A 23,618-nucleotide genomic window follows, 5' to 3' on the forward strand; every position below is an offset into this window, starting at 1 on the left:
TTACTTCCTTAACAATGAGTTCTTCTTTGATCATCCTTTCAAAATTGTAAACCATTTCTTCCCCCTGCCTCAATAATATTCCCTACTTCCTTTCCTAACATTATTTTTCTCTATAGCACTTGTCATGATGTATATTAGTTGATTTATTTATTTTTATTGCTGTCTTAATTCAATCGGCTATAAGATCGACAAGAGGAGATTTTAACATGTGTCCCAAGGTTTAGAAACATGTCTGGCACATAGTAAACTCTTAAATAAACATTTGTGGAATGAATACATGAATGAATGGATTTTATAGCATCACGAAAACAGAACTTGACAAAGGTTTTAAGAGAAAAAGCAGTTTTGATATAACTTTTTAAAATAGAATTTTAGAGTACTTACCCTTTCCAGGGTGAATGTCCTAACTACATATTCAGCAAGTGGTTCCATTTCTACACAAGTTACTTTGAAGTCACCATAAACTTCAGTATCATCAGGCCAATATTTATAGCATTTAACCTAAGTGACAAAAAGAATACATAGGTAGACCTGAATATATACTACTAATTAGCCAAGGTGATTTAATTCCAGCAATAACTCTTTAGGTCACAATTAAAACTCAGTTAAAAATCTATAAATGAGAAAAAAAAAACTGTTACACAATAAACAGAGTTCATATAGTCTCACAAAAAATATACAAGCCTGATAATGCAATTAGATTCTAGTACAAAATTAAAGCTTATATTGTTACTCAATGAGAAATCAAATAATTTCTCAGCCATTCAAGGTCTATTTAGAGGTACTCAATTAAAATGCTGTGCCTATAAATTTTTTTAAACAATTGGATGATATTCTATTTTGAGTCTCTTATATGCTGCCTCTCAACTAGATTCATTTTTATGACAAAAAAATTCTTTTTATTCCTCTTACCCGGCCAACCTCAACTAAATTTGTAACCATCACAATGCAAGCAGATTGTTCTTGCCAAATCATCCTCCAGAAATCATATACTGTTTCATGAACGGGACCTATGAAGAAATTAATTAGAATATTATGTTATCAAAGGAATTTTGTAGTTAGTAAGAAGTTTAGCTAAGATAAGAAACAGAGTAAATGAAATAATTCCAAAAAAAATGTCCAGCGCAAAATGTCACTGAAAATACTTAAATCCAGTTCATATCTAAATTCTCACAATAGGCAAAACCATAGGCATATGTAAGTTTTTTTTTCTTTTTTTTTTTTTTTTTTTCAATTTGCCCTCTATACTTCCCAATTTAGAAGACACTATCACTAGTTTCTTGGGTATTTATATCAGTCACTAAGTCATTTTAACACATCTTCAAATATATGTAAAAACTAGAACTCTTATACCACCATCAACCAGACAGCATATATTACCAATTAAATAAGTGCCCACTATTTATAAATAGTACATGTTTAGGGATCAATAAAAAACATATCCTTACACGTAAGGACATACTCTAATCTTATCATTATATAATCTCCAAACTGCAAAAGCATGTGCTGGGCTATTCTCTACTGAATACCATAAAACTGAATATTGTTCACACTATGGTTGATCTTTCTAACTTTAAAGAGTATACAACTGAACTCAATTACTCCAAACATATGTGAAAACATAGAAAAATGACCCTTGTCAAATGAGTAAACCTAGCTTTTGTTTTACTTTCCTTTTATATAAAATAGATGTACAGGTTTCTCTTCTGAGGGCCAGTAGTAGTCAATTTAGAGAGATAACTACAGATGCTTTTTGTTTGGATACTTTTACTCCCCAGTGTACCACTATAACCAGATCTCTCTACTTTCTTATTATTTTCCATGAAGAATTAACTTGACTAAATTCCATCTCTTTGTTTTGTCTTAGTCTTGACTTGTCAAAAAATTGCTCAGTATAATAGCTCATTATAACAATATTGGTCTTGGGTACTATTAACAAACTTGCTGCAAGAAGACAGGCCTCTTATATGAGACTTCTTTTTCCTTTTCTCAAAAATGAGTAATTCCTCTGGCTGGCACTATGGACTAGTGCTCTGACCTATCTGTATAACAAGGATCAAATCATAATAACCACTACCAGCTTTTCTTTTACTTTTAATTAAAAGTAAATCAAGCTTGAATTTATATAAGCTTTACACACATAACAAATTTGTACTGTACAAATGAGTAAGGAGCAGTGTTAATCAGAAGGGCTGATTTTTTTGTTACTAAGATAAAATTAAAAAAAATAAAAACCACTATATAGATGAATAAGCAAGTTTGTTTTTTCTATAACATTTAACAAGGCAAAGTTTTACCTTGGGTTGCAATGTAATGACTTGGTCTCTGGTAGCCCTAAAATAGGAGAACAAATTAGTTATCATTTTACATCAATATCAGAAATAAATGAATGAAGGCATAAAAAGATGAAGACAACCACCTGTTAAGATTAAGTTATAATAAAAAGTCCAGAAATGAGTAGTGAACACATAGTTCACTTCTCAAACCTACGTTATCTGAAAGGTAAACATAAAACAAAAATTAAATATTTTAAAGGCTCTGATTGGAATATATATTGTATAATTTATTTTTGTTTGCCATGGAATATAACCTCATAGATTTTGTTTGGTTTCACTAAAATGTTTATGCCTTCATGTAAATGTTTAGTCATTCATTCCTGGTAAAATAGTGTTTAAAAATATTAATTCTCATTTTATCATCCAGAAGTACAACACACTGCATTACAAATGGACGAGGACATATTAGAACCATAAAAAAAATAACAGAACATTCCAATGTTAGAGCTGGACAATGCATGTGTGCATCCAATCAAAGTCCTGCTGAGATTTTTAGAGAATATTCCTTTTCGATAATACATTCAGGGATATGCAAAAACTATTTTGTGCGTGCTCACAATGTTAATTTACACACACATAATTATAGGTACACACACATATATATATATATAGGGAAAGAAGAGTTTTTAAAAAGGCATTTTATCTTGAGTAAAAATTTAGTATTTTTTTTCAGTGTGCTAAAAGTTCTGTTGAGGAGGAATAGATTGTTAGTCGCTCTCAATTGGTTTGAATACCAACAGAGCATAAGTTGCAAAAATGTTGATGATACGATCCTAAGTTCTGAATTTGTTGCATATTTACAAATGAGCCTTAGTGAAAGTCTGTGGTACAATTTGTCCACTTATTGGTGTGGGCAACTCAATACACATATAAATACATGTGAACTGAGATCTCCAACCTAAAATTTAATAGCAGGAGTATGACATTGCAAATTTGGAAGATTTCAACTTTTTAATATACCACAATGTTTTATGGAAAATAGCACAATGTTTTCTGGAAAAATTTTTCCAAGCTTTATATGTATTTGCAGTTCTTAAAAAAATACCAATTGCCGAAGTATATACTTATATCTTTTACATATAATGAACTAATGGGAGAGGGAAAATTATGAAATTGTATAGAAATAGACCAAAATACACTGGGGTCTTAACAGAAAGACTGGATAACAAGTCTTATTTAAAATACAGTCCTACATTATGAACCATGAAATAGTTTTATAACAAGGCTCCAGTGTACATGTCCTGGCAGAAAACCCAGGTTAAAGTAAATAGGTAAGAACAATTACAAATTTTTCATAGAACTGTTGATTATTTTATTCTAAAAATTAGACCATTAGCTTAGTTTTACATAATGACATGTTTGATAAATTTAATGAATAAGAGTAAGATTATGATCAGAAATTGAACCCATATACTCATATACTATGCTTTATAAAATATATTAATTCAACTAAATACATACAATTCATAACATAAACTCTAAAATGTGAACTTAATAAATGTAAAGAAAATTATTTCCTATTTATGGAAATTAGAAAATGTTGGGTCCTAGGTTTCATATCTTTTATGTCTATAAAAGTATACATATGCTGCCATACTTAACACCCCCACCTTTTGTCTTATAATTACACATATTATGAATCAATTTAATTACAGCACACCTAGATTTTAATTGTAAAAAGAAAAAAGTTGAAGTTTAATGAGTGCTAGGCATTGGGCAAAATGCTAAACATGCATGACTTCATTTAATTCTCGCAACAAAGTGAGGAGGTTAGTACTATTATTATTATCCCCACTGCAAAGATAAGGAAACTGAGGTACAGAGAGAGAAGTAACATTCCCAAGCTCTCCAGTGTGATTATGAACCAGGTGGTATCACAAAGAGCCTGTCCTCCTTATAGGTAATGTAATATATTGCCCTTTAAGAATGTTTTATATTTTGTTTGATAATTACTTCCTTTAAATAAAGAATTTGCATGTAGATATATATGCAATCAAAATTTAACAGTGAAATATATGATAGAAGCAAACTTTTTCATTTCTGTGATTCGATATATATGTGTGATATGTGTATTTTACAATTGAAATTTAGTAATTATTTTGCCTGAGTAATTTTCTTACTTTAGAAGCCAATACAACACATCACAAAATAGTCTCCCTACTCATTTTAACATCAGAAGTCAAATGTAAAAAGTAAAATTTCAGTCACACTAATACACATCATACTATCCAGCTTCTCACATATGTTTAGGGAAGGGTAAGAATAAAAGCCAGAAACAGAAATCATCAACAAATAAAACTCGAGTACATAATAAATTGTCAAAGCTAAAAATGGTCCTGTTTTTCTACACAAGAAAAGGGAAGGAGGTAAAATAGATCTTTACGCATGTGAAAGAATTACAAAAAAACGAACAGAGATACATTGTATGAAGCTAATTAGGTGAAGCATGCAGAAATAACTAGTAGTAAGAGAGCATTAGTAATAACTGTAATTAAGAACGTTTGTATTTATAATAGGGTGCTGTTATTTACATATAGTGGTACTTACATCCCTGTACAGCCAAATCTACAGCCCAAACCAAAGTCAGGTGTGAAAGAAAGCACAACAACGTCAGTAAGTACTAGGACGTAGAACAAGGAAAAGTGTACAGTTTGTACTTTTAAATTTTAAAAAGCTAGCAATCGCTTTATAGGTAATGGGCAAAAAGGTTCATATATATAAGTCAATAAAGTAGACATACTTAACTATAAAAATACTTACATCAATATAGTTGGCATTAATATAATCTGAGGAAGGATCATCCTCTACGGGTTGCAAAATTACTCTGGAGTGATCATCTAAAAATTTTAAATAATAAATATAAGCTGTTAAATTTTCTCCCTGTTCTGAGGCAATGTCATTGGTTGAGACCAAAGAATTCAGTGGTTGCCCATAGTCTATCCATAGTATATTACTACCAAATCAGTCCTTTGAAGAAGTATAAGAACTTTAGTGAGCCTTGCTATTACATTTATAATACTCTGTGACTCAAGCTTCACTGACTTGAACCTTCATAGTTAGTGTTTAGGAGACATGAAATTGTCTGGTAAGTAATCATTTGAGTCATATAATTGTCCACATAACTGAACTAGACTTAACTTCTAATTTTGCTTCTTAGTCATGACTTTAAATGGGTTGGATCCTTTTCTTCTGCACTTTACAGCAAATGAGCTACAGAATTAAAAAGTGAATTTTGAATTCCTGTTCTCAGTTTCTTACTCCCTGAAAATCAAGGTTAGATTTTGAGCTATTCATAAGATACTTTAAAATAATTTAAATTCAGAATAGAGTGGTCTAGGTAAATCAGCAGCTAGTTACAAGTTAAACTACCTGCTACTTTCCTTACTGATCTGTGGTTTTATCTGATAATGACTTTATTATCCCGTGTATATCTTGAGGACTTACTCAGGAGGAAGTCCCTAATGATAAATAATACCGAACAACTGGAGTTTAGACAGTGCCTCCAAGTAAGAATTAAAGGCATGTGGAAAGAATAACACCCCAATCTTGAATATGTTTGATGGGGTGTTAAAACAGTTTATAACTGAAAATATCTTATTTTTTCATTATCCTGATAGTCTTAGCTGTTCAGTAACACCCCATGCATTTATGTACAAACATGAAATCAAACAGCAAGTTATCTCCACAGGGTGAAGTGGCTGAGTCAATTTGATTAATGAGGATGATGACAATTTCAGAATCACTGCTAATAGCCAATGTTGTTTTTGTTTGTTGTTGTTTTTTGAGATGGAGTCTCGCTTTGCCGCCCAGGCTGGAGTGCAGTAACAATCTCTGTTCATTGCAACCTCCATCTCCTGGGTTCAAGCAATTCTATTTCCTAAGCATCCTGAGTAGCTAGGATTACAGCCACGTGCCACCAAGCTGGGTAATTTTGTATTTTTAGCAGAAATAGGGTTTTGCCATGTTGGCCAGGTTGGTCTCAAACTCCTGACCTCAGGTGATATGTCCGCCTTGGCCTCCCAAAGTGCTGGGATTGCAGGCGTGAGCCCCTGAGCCTGACTGTAAATGCTGTCTTAATATGAAATAGATTACTTCATAAACAGACACACCACTCTCTGGGATTTTTATTAAGGTTTAAAACCATATAAGCATATAATATTTACATTCACCAAGAATTGTATGGGAACTTACATGCTATAATGTTTCCATATCGGTTTTTTGCTCTATTTTGATCTTTTTTAGCTACATCCCAAGATGCTGACTGTCCTTCAAAAAAGCTCTGGAAAAACAAAATGAATAAACAGACTGAATTTAATTCCTTTTTAAAAATCAGGTTATCTGTTCGGAAGCCCCAAATAGTAAAAACCACTTTCTCAGAGAGGAAAGGAATCCCACAGTAGTAAACAAGTTTCATTCTCAGACCTCAAAGCCGCTTTGTTGGATTCATACTTGTTCATCTCAAATTGGATTGAGGTCAAATTAAAGACAAAATAATAACTTTAGAGAAAAAAAAATGGACCTTGAAAGTATTTTAAATTTAAGATCACTATAACGAGAGGTAGAAGTAGAAAAGTAGCATTCTTTTCAAAACGTATTGAATGATAATGCATCAAAACTGCAAAAAAAACTTTTAATGAGTATCTTTCAAATGTGCATCATTTAGCATTTATAACAGTAGAAAGAAAACCTGCTTCCCTCCATAATTATTCATTAAATTGTGTGCAATACATCACATTTGAGTTTCTTTGAAGATCATAAAAAGGACTGAGTCTTTACAACAAAGGACCATATAAAAATTAAAATAGAGTCCTCTTTTTCAAGAATCTGGGAACAGATGAATTTGTTGACTAGTTTAATTACCACACACAGCAATTTAAAATGGGTGTAAATTTCATTTTGCAAAAGAACTTAAACTTTGCTCAACACAGGAAATGGGGTCTTCAAAGGGCCAATGGTCTTTGAGGCAAGGTACACAGGAATACACGTGAAATGAACAAAAAGAACCAGCTCTGACAGAATAGTCTAATTCCTTGTACTTATTTTGTTACCATGGCATAGTGTTTCTGGCATATATCTAAAATCAACTTTCAAAATTCAGAGATAATTAATACTCCTAATTTAAGGTATTCAAGTAATCCATAGATAAAATATAGAGTTTAAAAGATTCTTCATGAAATTGGATGTGTTTTGGATGGTCTTTTCAAAGCCAAATATTACTTGGATTCTTTCACTTTAAATGTGTGGGTACTGTGATGTGTTCATGGGGAGTGGGCTGGCTTCCTTCCATGCCCCAGATTGGTATTTCTCAGTAAGTGAAGGGTGGCAAAGGAACTATTTCCCTTTTGCTATATTACATTAGTTGGAATGTTTGGTTTTAAATCACTGCCTTTGTAAGATAAGTCCTGGTATTTTGGTTTGAGTAGGAAGGGGAAATAAGGTTGGAAGAAATATTTCCCACTGCCTTCTTTCAGCTTCTCAGTGTTGTTTACCAGATTTGCAGTGCTCTATTTTTTTTCTCAGCCACCCTCAACCAATAATCCATAAAATTAACCTGAGAGTGGCAAGTAGTACATTTAGAGCACAAAGCTTCATTTGATTTCTCAATCATAAGGTCAACAAATGAAGAGGCAGAGAAGTACCTGCTACTTGATTCATTCAAATGATAGAATCTGTAATGGAACAATGGGAACCAAAGTGTATTGCTACTTGATTTTTGCATGAGAAGATACACAAAGTATTTTTTAATGCCATAGTAAAATAAATTATGGAATCCAACATTAAAGATTCTTGTAATAAATTTAGACTCAGATATATCTCTGGGAAGTGCTTTTTCCCCATTCCCTTCCCATTCCCATGATAAACACTAGATTAGAGAGCCTACAGAGCAATCCCCTCCTTGTTGTGTTAAAGACGGGAAAAAAGATTAAATTCCACTGAGTATCCTAGTTAAAAATCAAATTCAATACAGTATCGAAACTTATTCACCTCATATTCCTCTTTGAACCCATAGCTGTCTGATGTCTTCATGAGATTAATGTGTTGCAGTAAATCAGCTACCCTGATGGCTGGATGCAGCTGTCCTGTCTGGTAAGGGGATTCCGTCCCCTCACAGAGGTAGCGAGGTACGTCTAGAAGGCGACTGGACTCTGCTGTAGCACTGTGGTTCTCATCTGGCATTTTTCAGATTTCAGAAGTTAAAAAAGAAACAAAGTTATCTTGTTTAATATATATATCTATGCAATGAGGATTTTAAGACCTTAAGATCTTTTTGATAATAAGAGGAATTCTGGGAAAGAAATATCATACAGTATAGGCCTAGGCAGTATCCCCAAAGACAAAACTCAAGGTTTGAGGTGAGAGTATATTATGTGTGGATCAGCAAGAAAACAGATCCTGTGAGATGCAGGAAGGCATCTGATAGACCTTCTTTTAAAAGCTTAAGTGGGAAATTTTGCTGAGTTCTTTTTCTTGTATCTGCAGTCATAGCAGTATAGAGTGGGACCAGAGGACCCAGCTGTCAAGTGGAGGGGTATTTTCATGGTCGATTAAGTTGATCAAACTCCTTCCCACCCATATCCCAACCTCCCTCAGAGACACCCGATCTAGGTGGCCCATCCCCAAAGGGCTGCTCTTCTTGTTCTTGTGGCCCTATTCTCTGAGGCTTCTTACCATAGCACACTCTGCACTAGGAAACATGGGCATTCCACATGATCACCCCTGATGCCACTCTGTCTGCTAGCCAGACTACACGTGCATTTATATTCAACCTCTGCCACCTTGACTTATTACTATTATTGTTTTTATTGCAAACATATTCTGAGTCTCCTGGCCACGCTGTGAGAGAAAGCAGGGTGTGCTTCTGGAGCAAAATGTGGGTTCCTCCCCTGGAAGTCTTTTCTGGCCCCTCCAGGTTGAGTTACAATGCTCCTTCTTTATGTTCCCATGACCTCTTATTCATTTTTACATGTCATTTCACTTAATCTATATTTTGATCATTTATTTACTTGGCTATTTTCCTCACTAAATTCCAAACACAGAGTACAGAGACAGAATATTTTTCTTTCTATTCCTAGTGCCTGATGCATAAGTCACTCAATAAACATTCCAATGAATGAATTAAAAAGTCAACTGAATCCCTGACCACCCACAATTAAGTGTAAGTCCCTTCCCAATTGTGTCATTAGCTTTAAAAGAAAAGAAACTTTAAATTCTTTTTCTGTCATAAGAAGAAAAGAACAAGAACATTTTTGCCTATGAAGAATAAACAGTATTTTAATGACCAAAGTACTAAACATTACAATGAGAAGCATGCTCATATTTATCACATTTAAACTTACCAATTAAAAAAAAAAAAAACAAATGTTTTAAGGGGTGTTACTTTGAAAAGCATTATACCGTCATACTCATTAACAGAAGAGAAAATACACTCTTAGGGGAACTTTTTTTTTTTTTTTTTTAACGATAATGCATACTGTAGAGAACGATATTTAATTAACAGATAAACATATTTCAAGTGCTAGTACATTTGCCTGTTCTATCACCAACTCTACAAATAGGATATGGCAAAAAATGAATTGTTGTCCCCATGATAAACATTTTTTCTTCCTGGAGAAGGGGGAAAAAAAAAAAAAAGAACCCTACAATCAGATTTGTGTGCCTCTGTAATTTAGCTTGATTGCATTTATCTTTACTCCCTCTTATTAAGCTGAATGCTTATTTTTTGCATTCATTCCTAAAAATACCACATTGAATCAAAAAATCCCTGATAGATTCTGTTGTGACCTAACCACCTAAGTGAATTCATGTCTTTTACTCAGATTTTTCCCACCCCTCTACACAAAAACATTGGCTAATAAACATGATTCATGAGTTTCCTATTGTCAATATGAGACCGAAGTCAATGGATCTACTTCTATTAAAATATTACAATCAACAGACCGACATAAAGAATAAATACATCTCCCCAGAAAAATTAAATTCAGAAGCAACTGATTTGGGCACTGCTGCAGAATATACAGTTAAGGATGAAAAGTAAAGAGAACAGATAACATCAGAGAGGCAAAATGCAATCACTCAAGCTGGAGGAAGGTAGCCAGGGCTCAGTGGAGCAGCCCCAGAGCTCACTTTTACCTGCTGGAGTAGCAGAATATTTACAATTGAAAAAGGCTTAGTGAGAAACACAGAATTCACCCATATTCCAAATCTTACAGATGATTGTGTCCTAATATAAAATAGACAGTGCCTTTTGTTTTGCATTAAACTTTAATACAGTAGTACAATGAGCAGTAAGGTCTTTAAAATCATCACATATGCATTATTAATCTCAATACATTTCTGCCTCATTAAACCACCTAATAATGTGACTAGTAGTGATGGTACATGTACTAATCATTATCCTTATTATACATTTAAGAATAATAACTTGAAATACATCCTTGATTGAAAGGTTTTCTAGAGTTCTTTGCAATACACTTACCTGTTATAGGAACTTAAACCCAATGAAGCAGTAAAACACAAAAACCAAAAATATTAGTCAATATGAAAAGTTTCTAAGCCCTTTTAAATCAGTAAGCATTAGCATTAAACAATATTTGAAGTGATTTCAGAAACTGCATTATAAATACAAAAACGATTGGATGCAAAACTCTAAAGACCACAATCCTAAGAATGATGAAAAATACAACATATCATTTCTACATCTAATATGATTAAAGAGATAGTTAGCTTTTAAAGAATGCCAATATATTTTTAAAACCAGCTTGACTTTCAAAATTTAAAAAAATGTATAATGAATGTTTATATAACTAGACTTCATGACTCTATTGTGTTAAATCTGACTTTCCTTAAACATGAAAATCCTTTTTCACAGGAAAAATTATTATAATAATTATTTATAGTTTATAAAACTCATACACATGATCTAATTTTCTCTTTATAATAAAATCCTGTGAAAAAGGTATGGTAGGAATTATTATACTGTTTTACAGATGGGAAAACAAAGATGTAAGGTATTTTTATGAGTTCATATTGTAAATCTACAGGAGGAATGAGACTTGGACTTTACATATGTGTAGAAAATTATTGTAATGAAACTTAGCATTGAAGCAACTAATTTTTTCCAATTAGTTATCAATATTTTTAATTGAAATTTATTAACTTTATACTGACAGCATTCTACAGTGCTTAGCAGAAGATGACATTTTCGGAGGCATCTGATGTCTCCTTAATGATCCCCAGTGATCATCATTTATGGCTCCTCCCTGTGTGATCAGATCACTCCCTGGGGCAAATCCCCAGTTCACTTCTTAACCATTATTGGTGGACATCAAAGGGAGAGTGCAAGTAGAGATGAAGAACACTGACTTTTCAGATTATTTAAGAATATATATCCTTCATAGTAATTATAAAATTATAATTTTAAATATTTATTTTAGTGAATGAGAGGTATATTCTACCTGAGTTAGTTGTGTTGTTCCAAAATATTTTAAAAAATTCAATTTAACATTGATTGTATGGATAACAAAAATACAAGCATAAAATATGAGTTAAAGTTTTATGTTCACAAGAAATATTAAATAACAAACATGACATTTGGGAATTTACAAGATATATTTATCTGATAATTTCCCTATTTCTTTGGTTAAAGCTTAACTAGAAACACTGGTAAAATTGATATGGAACCTGTGAACATATAGGCAAGCTGGTTACTAATCATTGGTGTATAATTAGTCAAGGAATAGGGTACAAAGTGGAATGAAACCCATTCCATTCTTCAATATATAGGTAGATTTAAAAAATAATATAATTTTACATCTGTAAAAGCCTTAATTGTCATTAGCAATAGCAGTTGTATTAGATGTTATACAGTGGTAACCCAAGTAGCTTGTTCTAAATTTCTTGAAAGGTAACACTACTTATCAGATAAAGTTCATGTAGAATGTCAAACCCCACATCAAGATTTTAGCAATTTTACCTACATTATAATAGTCTTAATAAAGACAAAAGCTAAAGCAAATGCACATAATCCTAATGTTCACTTGTAAATTTGTTCTTTTGTGGTTATAAATTAGGAGGATTTAGAAACATTCCTTTCCATTAGGTAGACTTTTACATATAAACTAGTTATTCAAGCAACACTGGACCCTGAGATGTATGCATTTGGCTTCATTCTGCTAATTTTGACATGTTAATATTAGTTATATATTAAGGGCCATTGTACTACTGCTCCACATCTAACAATCAAGAATTAAAGAATACATTAAATAGCATGCTTTGCTAATTTGAAATCCACTAGATCTGATATTGAGTTGAACACAGTTGCTCTCTTTGATAATACTACGGCTATTTTCAAAATCAAGCTGCCTCCTGCACTGTAAATAATCTGTATGTGGGCAAACCCATGCAAGGAGGTGTCATCCATGCAATGAAAAGATGATAAAGATTTAGGGCCTCACCTAACACAGCAGTCGGTACAAGTGGATCATTGGGCACTGCAGGAAAACAAAGCTCATGAAGGAATATATTGCTCTAAAATTGTTTTTTAAAATCTTTTTTCTTTAAAATAGATTTATGCTTTTTAAAGAAATATAATCATTAAATTTTCTCAGATTACTGTATTCTGCAAATGTAAAATTTTCTCTCCCAGCTTGCGTTATATCTAAACATCAAGAGAGGTGTATCTATAATTATAGTTCAGAACTCTGTTTAATTTAAAAAGCCAGAAGATCCAACCTGACATTACAAAAATTAAGGGAAAAAAACCATGTATTTTAGATCTATCAAGTGTAAGGTATTTAAAGAAATAATTATCTCATATTCATTCCAAATAATTTTTTTTCAGTTAGCTGTGGGAAATAGATTTAATCCTTTCTCTAAGTTCGTAAGTGGATATTTATAGTTACACTGCGGAATTCAAACTTTCAAATAAGGTCCTAACATAGGCAATAGATAGACAAGTTTGGGAAGCATGAATGCTTTCAAACCCTTAAGTGATTAAGTATTAAATGAAGTGGTTAAGGAGATGATACATCTTTATTTTCAGCAAAACTTACTTTCAACAGTAATAGTATTTTACGTTTTTCTCCATCATTTATCTATAGTGAAATAAAAATAAAATAGATCTGAAAGGCCCTTTCATGATTATAACTAAATTCCAAAATGACTCATGTACAGCATTCCTAACTACTAATTTGGTATACATATATACATAGAAAATGATGGGCTTCATTTTAGATCCAATAGTTACCGAAAAATTTCACCAAGCTGAACAATTCAGAAAAAAAACCTTCCCTCCCTGAAAAGACATACAAGCATACAACCTACAAATACTTTCTTTTCAATCTTACTACTACATATGTTCATAGTTTGTATATGTTCATAGTTTGTATAATACTTCTATTGTTTCTTTGCTTATACCCATGTTTTCCAAATTGGGGTGTGCATATCTCTGAGATCTGAGCCAAATGTCATAAGGCCCAAGTTATACAAGGCCAGTATACTCAAGAGATATACCTGATTTGCCTGCTTCAAGCATCAATTTTACTAGAGGATTTGAAGAAACAAAGTTAGGCAATTTCACTTAAACTTAATTAACTTAAACAGATGCACTATAGAACAGAATATAACATTCATATGAAATTTGAAAATAAACAGTAATATTGATTCTGGGGTAATTATTAAAGTCATCTGCTTTTAAACGGTACTTCAGTGGAAATATTTTAAAAGCCGTGCCTTCATAGACCAACATTAGGAATTTTCAAGACAGATGGATGGATGAATTTCACTGTTCCTTGCAAATCCCCCAATTCAAGTATACTTTTGGACTTCACAGCAGATACTTAAGAGCATGTAGACTAACGTTTCCCTGAGTTAACTTTTCAGTATTGCAATTCTCCAGGAGTCTACAATATACTACTTTAATGGCATGATTTTACCTATGCCAATAATTCCCAGAATTACCGTTTCCTCTTATCTCAAAAGAGACTTTCATCTTACACAAAGGAAGATGCAAATGGAAAAAGAATTACAAATTCTGACATGAACTAACTTTTTGTAGGCAATCATGTATTTTCACTTAAAGCAATGACATGTGCTATGGACTGAGTGGAATATGTTTGGAATATCTCTTGTGATACAGTAATAAAATTCATAGAGTTTGAAGTTAAACTAAATCCAGTATCAATCCTCATGAGAACCCTTCTTGTAAATTCCATAATATCCTCCATCTCTTTCTCTTCTTTCTAGCTGCTTCTCCCCTCACTTCCTTACTCTCTCTCATTATTCAAAAGGTAATGTGCAGAATTCAAAGTGAACTTAATGAGCCGTAACATCATTTATTAAAACTTTAATGAAAAACTTACATCTTGGACTAAAGTTATGTTGGTCCATGAAGGTGATGGAAAGAGGATCTTCTGCATGCAGAGTGCTCTGATCAGCGTAACTTCGATCCATTGCATTCACCATGTGAGTCATCTCCTGCCGGGTATTCCCCATGGCATCTTTGCGTTTTTTAGCAAGTTTGCTGCCAAGGCAAGTACAAAACGGAATCCTTAGTGTTTGAGGCTTGAAGGAGAGTTAACACCAGCAATAAGTAGTTCAGGTGAGCCCGAGGATAATGTTACAAACATGGTTTAGAAACCCCAAGCACTGGTCACAATTTCAGGAATTAAGTTTGACATTCAAACAATTATATTTGTTCCTTGCTATAAAAGTATTTTGTCAGATGCATATTTCAATATTCAAGCTGTCAACCCAAATCTCTCATCATTTCCTATATTTTATTCTCTTAAATATAATAAAATATAATTATAGTTATTAAAAGCAAAATAAATACCTCCTTACTAGAGTAATTCAATAAATATTTAAGCTAAAGCCAAGTTTTGATATTCCTCCTGGGTAATTAATTCTTTTGATCAACTTTTAGTTCCTTTTAGAAATAACATGACTAACTTTTCAAATCTGTTTTACTGTAGCCACCAAATTAAAACAAAGACATGTCCCATTCTTCATTCTCTGTGCTATTATTAAAAATGCGATATGTAGCATTAATATATTTAGCAATATATTTACAGCATTAATCAGAAGCTAATCTGAAGACTTTTAGAATAAACCACTGCTAGAAAATTTCAAGTACACATGAATATATGGGATTAAATAATATACTGTGTAAGAAAAGTACTGAGAAGAGTTTTAAAAAATGGTATGGAAAGATACGCAAATTATCATCTTGGAATATTCACATGGTCAAATATTAAAAATGTGTTTTCTAATTAGAACCACATGACATACTATCAACTAACTACAGCAATGCTTTATAAATGCAGAAAGGCATATGATTTAAGAGATTGGCTAATAACAGCATTAGAATTACGAACTACTCAAATATTGGCACGTTCATCTTACATGTCATGGATGTAAAATATATTTTAGTTCTTTGTGAATGTTACACATGAAACATCCAAGAAAAAGGGCTATTAAAGGCACATAAAATATTTAAATCACACTAACAAGAAAATTTATATATAAATAAAGGTACTCTAAAAGCCTGTAATAGGCAAATTGTGTTACTAAGTTTATGGCAGCAATTTATATTGCCTTGGAAATATTCTTTAGTTGTTTTAAGAACACCAGTCCTCCACTAGATTATAAGCTAAGCCATTTTCTTCTGATCCTCATATTAATATCCAACCCAGAGTAAATGTACTACAAATACTACAAAGGCTCATTTAATAGACTGAGTTTATGTATAAAGGCTTCTCCTTTAAAACATAAATCTAGCAATTGGAGGACTGCTCCGGTGTAGGATATTTTTCTCTGAGAATTATATTACTTGGCCTCAAGGCGGTACATACACAACACACACGACACGTGTACACAGCAGATCTGACACTATGTTGTTTAAGATAGTCATAAGCTAAGATTTGAGGATGGAGATGGCTATTTTAGAAATAATAAATAACGATAATCACAGAATCACAGTATTGGTAATAAGAAAAGAACAACAAAGTGTAACAAGAACTATCACCACCACCAACATAACTACCACTACACCATCACCACCATCATTTATTAGCAACATTTGCGCTATACATTCAAAGAGCTATTAATCTTTTTCTAGGTTTGAGGGTAAAAATCCTTTATGAATATGTAGGTTTCAGACAGGTAATATAAATGAGTGCTGCTGTCAGTGGCAAGATACTGTAAGGAAGGATAATGAAGAACCGGAAAGCAGTTTAGGGGCAACTTGCCTAAGTGACTACTGGTATTTGATCCCAGTGTTGAACTTCTGGCTTATTTATTTATTTATTTTTTAAGACAAGTCATGATGAATCTGATTGTTGATGTTAATTTTCTTGATTTTTTCGAGTGGTTTTATTTTTTGAAACAGTGTATGGGCCACATGAAACATCATAAGGTCACATTTAGCCTATGGACTTTCACTTTCCAAACTTCCCGCTAGGCCATCATACAGGATGTTTGTTCTTTAACCTACAACATTTTTTTGACTGTAATATCTGGCTAACTCCTATCTGTTCTGTCTCAGTGTAACAGACACTTCATCAGGGAGGTTTTGCATGACTGACTCTAAAACAGCCTTTCTCAAGTTAGGCTAGGTATTTTCTATACTACCACATTCTTCCCCTGTAATGAGTGTTATTGATTGAAAAGTGCGAATATCTTTCAATTGTTTTCCCCACTATGTGCTCCACAAAGAGAAGGATGATCTGCATAGCCTTGGCACTTGACTCTGTGTCTGGCATGTAACAGGCTTCAGTAAATACTTGTTGAATTGATGAATTAGGCCTGTTATGTACTTGGCACTTTTCATTTGTTAACTCAATTCTCAGATCAATCTGCTGAAAAAGGCACAAGGATTCTAATTGTATAGATAAGTTCAATGAGGCTCAGGGGAGTTAAATAACTTGCCCAAGGTTATTTATCTAATAAGCAATGAAGAATGACTTGGTTCTAAAGCCTGAGCTCTTACACTGTATCTGGTTGCTTACACTTTTTAAATTGCCACATTTCAAAGTGGCACTACTTACTCCAGCAGTTGAACACTAGTTAATATACACCACTACTTACTCTAGCAGTTGAACACTAGTTAATATACACCACTACTTACTCTAGCAGTTGAACACTAGTTAATATACACCACTACTTACTCTAGCAGTTGAACACTAGTTGTTATAAATTTCAGCAAAATATATAGAAAAAATATTTTGCCATTTGTAAATTTTAAAACAGCAAAAATTGCCTTAGGAAATAACTTCCAATCTTTGTTTCTAGGATAAGAAGAATAAATTCATTTCTCAAAAAATATGAGAGACTGAATTGAATAAAAATAGCACTGAAATAAAAAGCAAACTGAAATTTGGATTCAAAATAATGTTAAAATTTTGAAGATGGGCAGTTCAAAGTCAATAGAAAAGACAAATTTAAACCCTGAGGCTTTACTTTAAAATATGTGTAATTTATATGTATTTCATGATTGGAGAGAAACAAGAAGTAATGAATTTGTTAAATACATGACAGGTTTAAATTTTCATGCAATGAAGGACTTTAACTTCTCAGATTCACAAACCTAGATTAGTTGACAAATTATGGGGGAATATAACCTTTGTTAATATCTGCCAGCCATGAATTATCAGCTTGGTTTTTATACCTTAATCCTCACAACAACCCTGTGAGGTAGGCTTTCATTCAGGCTCTTCTAAAACAAAGAAAAATTAACATCAGTGTTAAGTGTTTTGATCAAAAACAGATAGTTACTATGACAATGCCAATGAACATTAGCTCAAAGATCATATCTGGTTTTCTTTTAAGCTCTACTCTGATTTTTATCTATTTTTATCTTTAAAAACCCCTCTAATCCAGATAAGCATCACTAGGTATGGCTAAGCAGCCTTTAAAAGCATATCTCTGTGATAATCTCTGTAGTTATGATTAAAATTGCCAGTAACCCTATGTACTACAATAATATTAGTATAACCTGTTACATTGTCTGGAACACAGAAATGTTGTCTATCCATCAAAAAAGGGAATCCCATTTTAACATCAGAGCTGCATCAATGGTTAATGTTAAGCTATTGACAGTCTCATAATGAAATACTTATTGATTCCAGTATGTTTGATGCTTTGTCTCCTCCTGAGCAACTAGCATATATAATGTGCACTTCAGAACAGTTAAGCAATTCATTTTGCAACTACTTTGAGTTTGACAGATGTGCAAATGACTTTCATTATCAAAGCAGCCAACAGCATAAACTTCTGCAGGTGGATGTATGGGTGGGCCATAAAGGGGGAAAGTGCTCCATCATTGTATGAAACGGTACAGTTAATTATCTCTGGCTTCATCAAACATAATTTAACAAGGATATTATGATTCATCACAATAAGTTAGGAGCACTGTTAGTGTACAGCTGCTTGGTTTAGCAGATTTTAGGAAGCAAAACTTTTATAATATTTAAAATGTTGGCAGAACTGTGTTATAGTCATGGAGAATGGAGACTGTTACAAAGGTTTTATTGTAAAGCTAGCTTAAATTTACCTAGTGATTTAAATGCTGTGGGATATGTGCCCCAAACATACTTAATTTCAATCTTTAAACCTTGAAAGGTGGTGGATCAAATACTGGTCAAGCAAAGTCCAAGAATGCCTTGCTGTAATGTTCCCTTGATTTGGATGAAAAACTACTCCGGCATCTTAGGTGATAAGCTGAAAATGACTCAGGAAATAGAATGGACCATCTTCTCCATCCTTATCCAAATGAACAAACCATGCTTGAGTCTCGGAAGAGTTACAGACTTTGGAAGAGAAAAGGAGCAATGTGGTGCCTATATCTGTTCCTAGTTTCTAGTTGACAAAGGTTTTTTTTGGTTCTAGTTTTAGGAAACATTTGTCCTACTTAAGTTACAATGAACTCATTTTTTTCCTCTAAAAATAATTTTTATTTCTTTGTTGCTGCAACACCATGATTTTTCTACTATTTTTTTCTTTAACAAAAGCACAGTGATTGCCTTAATGGCCAGACCAAAGATGTTCTGAAGTTATAACCCATCCTGGATTCCTAGAAATACAGAGAGAGATGTTATCACATGCAGACCTGAACTAATTTGCATCCTATGAAGGCATTTTGAGTGTTCCATAAATACACCATTTGGCTCATTTTGTCAGACATAACGATGCTACATAAAGATAGTGATTTGTGAGTTACAACCACTATCTCTTCTTTACAAGATGAGTGAAGTGTCATATTGCTAAGATAAGGTACAGGTTTAACTTTAGTAAATAAATGATGTTTTGGCTCTAGACTAAAGCTACTTATGGAAAATTATAAATAAATTAAAAGTAGCTGGACAAACAGAAATACAATATCCCTTTTTAAAAAGATTGGCAAAATAGGTAATAAAGTTTATAGTTTTAGAGTCTGAAAAAACTTTTTTTTAATGTCACCAAAATTGCAAACATTCTGTTTTGTTTTTGAAAAGGGATACTGCATCCTTAACACATGTAAAGTTGTACATCACCCATTTTCTACTTACAGGTAGTAGGAGTAAGAATAGTAGCTCCTCCTGGCAAGCAAATCACAGACAGTGGAAAAAGAGAAGCAATGGTGAATGAAAAGCGTGACTCTGTCACATTCAATAAAGCAGAAAAATGTGCGTTAAAAAATAAAAGAAAATAAAATAAAATTCATGTTTTTTTGCTTTGCATTTCAATTTGCTCATGCATTGTTAGATTGTTTTTTTGCCATGCAATTAAACAGACAGATATGCAATTAAAAATAAAATTTGAAATACATAATTTGGAAAAAATAACATGCTGATATTTCTTATTGCCAAAAAATTGAAAAATTAAATGGATTGTGTATTTTCAACATGCAGTTAAGCATAATATCCATTACCATCTAAATATGTGACAGATGGAACAGCTGTGCATAGAACTTGTGTACTATATAGATTATTTTTCTTTAGATACAAAACATAAAGATTTATCATATTAATATATCATATATACAGAATAACACCTAAATTTCTACAAACAAGTTATTATATCTTAATGGTACATAGGTATATACATATGTTATGTGAATATACATATATACCATATACTATATATACACAAAGATACTTCTACAGTAGATGCATGTGAACATAATATACACAAACATTTACTGTATTGAAACATAATTTCAAATTTATGTTTGAGTTATTAATGTGTTCATGCTGTGCATGTAAAATATAATACACAACCAATGAAAAATGGCATACATTTGGAAATAATTGAATAGCGATTAAATTAAAAAAATGACATTGCGTTTTGAAAGATGCAATATCCCTTTTCTTAGCCTAAAAACTTACTTTATATATATCCTTAGCTGTAAAACTTTACTCAATTGAATTACACACCATCCTTTTGCAAAACAACCAAAAAGACATGGAACTGTTTTCCCCACAAGAAATATATCTACATATATTCATCCCAGTGAGGGATAAAGTCAAACTTAACACTATCCCACTAAAATGCAGATAAGAGACTAAAGTAACTTGTTTTTCCATTATTTTAATTATAAATTAATATATGAAAAGGGAAACATTTTATATTAATAGTTTTAAGCTATACTTGATGATAATATCCAATGCAATGCTGCTATATCTATACTTTTTTATATGTATGATAAACATACTTGTAGTTAAAGCATACATGTTACATGTGTGACACACGGTACATATGAGTAAAAGTCATTACAAAGTTGCTTTGCTAAGTAAGAAATTCAAGTAATGTAGATATAAATACTATATATTAGAAGGTAACATATCTAAATAATGAAACCTGACCTCTCTATAAAAGTGTAGGTTTTCCTGGATATAAAGGTGATGGTGAGGAACAGAAGCAAAAGCCCTAACATACTTTCTAGCAAAAGACAATCAAAGCATAATTATGAAAGCTCAAATGTTAAATATTTTAATAGAGAGGCTCATTAACTTAACCATTTAATATATGAACCAGAAAATCAAGTTGTCATATTACACAATTTTAGAGAGCTGTCAGAGCATTTTACCTTCCCCTAAAATCTTGCTTAGTGATGGTTTTAGCATACTTTAGGAAGTTTATTTTTCAATTTTTTTTTCATTATTGCTAAATCAGAGGCCTGGATAGGGAGGTTTATCAAGACAAATGAATGCTTTCAAATAAAACTGAATAGTTTAGCCCAATTCTAACTGAATATGAGGACATAATTAGAAGTCACTTTCATGTTTATATCCAATCTGAAGAACATTGTTAAGCAACGTTTAGATAAATTTGCTCTCTAAACTGTTTACTTAAGTCTCCAAATACAAATTTAAACTAAACAGAGACATAAGGTCTGAAGGTTACATTTGGTGATTTTTATTGATCTTTACTGGCAAATTTTTATTGCTAAAATACTTAAAACTTTTGCCTCACATATGATGTATTTTCCAACCACAGAGGGAGACAACAGCAAGAGAAAGCACTATTTGGGGAAAGCACGTATGTAGCTAATTTAACACAAAACACTATAATGCATACCTAATGTTTCTAATGCAGATGTGTCTTCTCCAACATATATATCTCCAGGGGATAATCGTAAAGAGGCAATATATTAAAATAAACTCTGATGGAATCGTTAAAACATGTAGTATGAGTCTTATCTATAATGTTAATGCTTTATTTCAAGTATAAAATAACTATAATAGTAAACTGGATAATTTAATGTACTATAAGCAACATCATTTATTATATTTTTCAATAGAATTCATTGATTACAACCACTTCTATACACCAAACTATTTTAGGACTGTACTTTTGCTTATAAAGATTTTTTTAAAGTCTTTCCAAATTGTAGCATTATCCCAAATACACAATGGGAAAGATTAGAGTGCTATATTAGTTTCCAAGACAATGCCTTACAGATTTATGACATTTTATATAATGTAAAACAGCTGAAATTACAAAAACTGTGTACTTTGAAAGGCTTTTCATCAGGAATATACTTTGGTCTCCAGAGCAAAGCTCAGTTTAAATTCCAGTAGGTCTTAATATTTTCAAGTAATTCCAGAAGATGGTGATATTGGTTGATATAGTATAAAAAATTAATGTTCAATTAAAACAATTTACTCTCTATTTTAAAAGGCTAAAATTTTTAGTCAATGAATATTTAATGTACAATTTTACTAAATAATGTTTATATTCTTCTCATATCTTATTTGTAGCCAAGATGTAGAAAAATACATTAAAAGAGCACAAAATAATTCCTAGACCACAGCCCAAGTATCACAATAAATCCATATTTTGCCATTGTTAATAACACTTCAAATACAAGATAAATTATCTCAAGTACCTTTGCATTTGAGAAATTTAAATTCAGATATTAATTTCTAGATCAACTTAACAAAAAGCGTATGTTTTATATCCAGAATTAAATTGCAAATAACCAAATAAGAATTTATTAGACAGCATGTCCAATAGACTCAGGTGCTGACAACATTGTTAAAATTAAAAGTTTCTTCTTGTTGTTTGTTCTAATTTAAAGGATCTTGAAAAAAACAGGTTTTTAAAACCAGTGACATAAATGGCAAGTGAGCAAGACCGGACAATATTAGGCCTTACCTCTTTTTTACAATTAATATGACAACTAGGAGAAGGAGGATGAACACCAAAATTCCAGCACTAATTCCTGCTATTTTCACCACTCTGTCTGTCTGCTTGGCGGGATCTGGGATCACTTCTGGTTCTTCTGTTGCTGCTGCTAAATGAATAAAAAAAAATCAGTTACTGAAAGAAGCTAACAATCACAGAAAAAGAATTATTCCCAGTAATCACCCCCAATAAACACAACTTGTTTACTGTATATTAATAAAAATAATTTCACAATGTAAATACAGAAGCATGCTAAAATACAATAGGAGATTTAGGGTCGAGGTAAGGAAATCTTTCTGACAAGAGGTTTTGTTAATACAAAAAATAAAACAAACCTCCAAAATAAATATCAAAGAGAATGATGAACTAGTTTTCCCCAAGTGTCCTTGAAAGTCAGAACATAAGGTTTTCTAGCAACTAGTACATTGGAAAGAAATGGGGTCAGATTTAGAGGTTTATCAGTCAATTCAGCAAATGCTTCTTGACTCAAATGCCTGGTGGTATGCTTGGTGCTTTAAGGCAGTATTAATGACACTTGTCTGGGACAGAAGGGTTAGGTTTAATAAATGTCTAGTATAACTGCTAGAAGCATGAGTTTATGATTTAATATATATAATT

At 32.2% G+C, this 23,618-nt stretch overlaps 1 protein-coding gene across 24 annotated transcripts in view; it reads right to left on the minus strand.

Annotated features, from left to right (window-relative positions):
- The window catches only part of PTPRK (protein tyrosine phosphatase receptor type K), a 565,022-nt gene that overhangs the window by 21,779 nt on the left and 519,625 nt on the right, over window positions 1–23,618 (minus strand). For 3 of the 24 annotated variants that reach the window (XM_065543371.2, XM_065543373.2, XM_005551783.5), the window contains exons 14-24: window positions 22,971–23,109; window positions 21,891–21,932; window positions 19,880–19,909; window positions 14,696–14,856; window positions 8,322–8,506; window positions 6,528–6,615; window positions 5,097–5,173; window positions 4,884–4,901; window positions 2,298–2,334; window positions 913–1,010; window positions 385–501 (exon numbers count right to left, since the gene is read on the minus strand). In XM_065543371.2, the coding sequence (XP_065399443.1) occupies window positions 385–501; window positions 913–1,010; window positions 2,298–2,334; window positions 4,884–4,901; window positions 5,097–5,173; window positions 6,528–6,615; window positions 8,322–8,506; window positions 14,696–14,856; window positions 19,880–19,909; window positions 21,891–21,932; window positions 22,971–23,109 (992 nt within the window). Of the gene's footprint in view, window positions 1–384; window positions 502–912; window positions 1,011–2,297; window positions 2,335–4,883; window positions 4,902–5,096; window positions 5,174–6,527; window positions 6,616–8,321; window positions 8,507–9,580; window positions 9,942–10,579; window positions 10,825–12,790; window positions 12,827–14,695; window positions 14,857–19,879; window positions 19,910–21,890; window positions 21,933–22,970; window positions 23,110–23,618 lie in introns of those variants that run through there. The other 21 variants (XM_074037018.1, XM_065543370.2, XM_074037021.1 and 18 more) reach the window with 13 other exon arrangements.

The sequence above is a fragment of the Macaca fascicularis genome, chromosome 4, assembly GCF_037993035.2.
Source record: "Macaca fascicularis isolate 582-1 chromosome 4, T2T-MFA8v1.1".
Taxonomy (NCBI): Eukaryota; Metazoa; Chordata; class Mammalia; order Primates; family Cercopithecidae; genus Macaca; species Macaca fascicularis.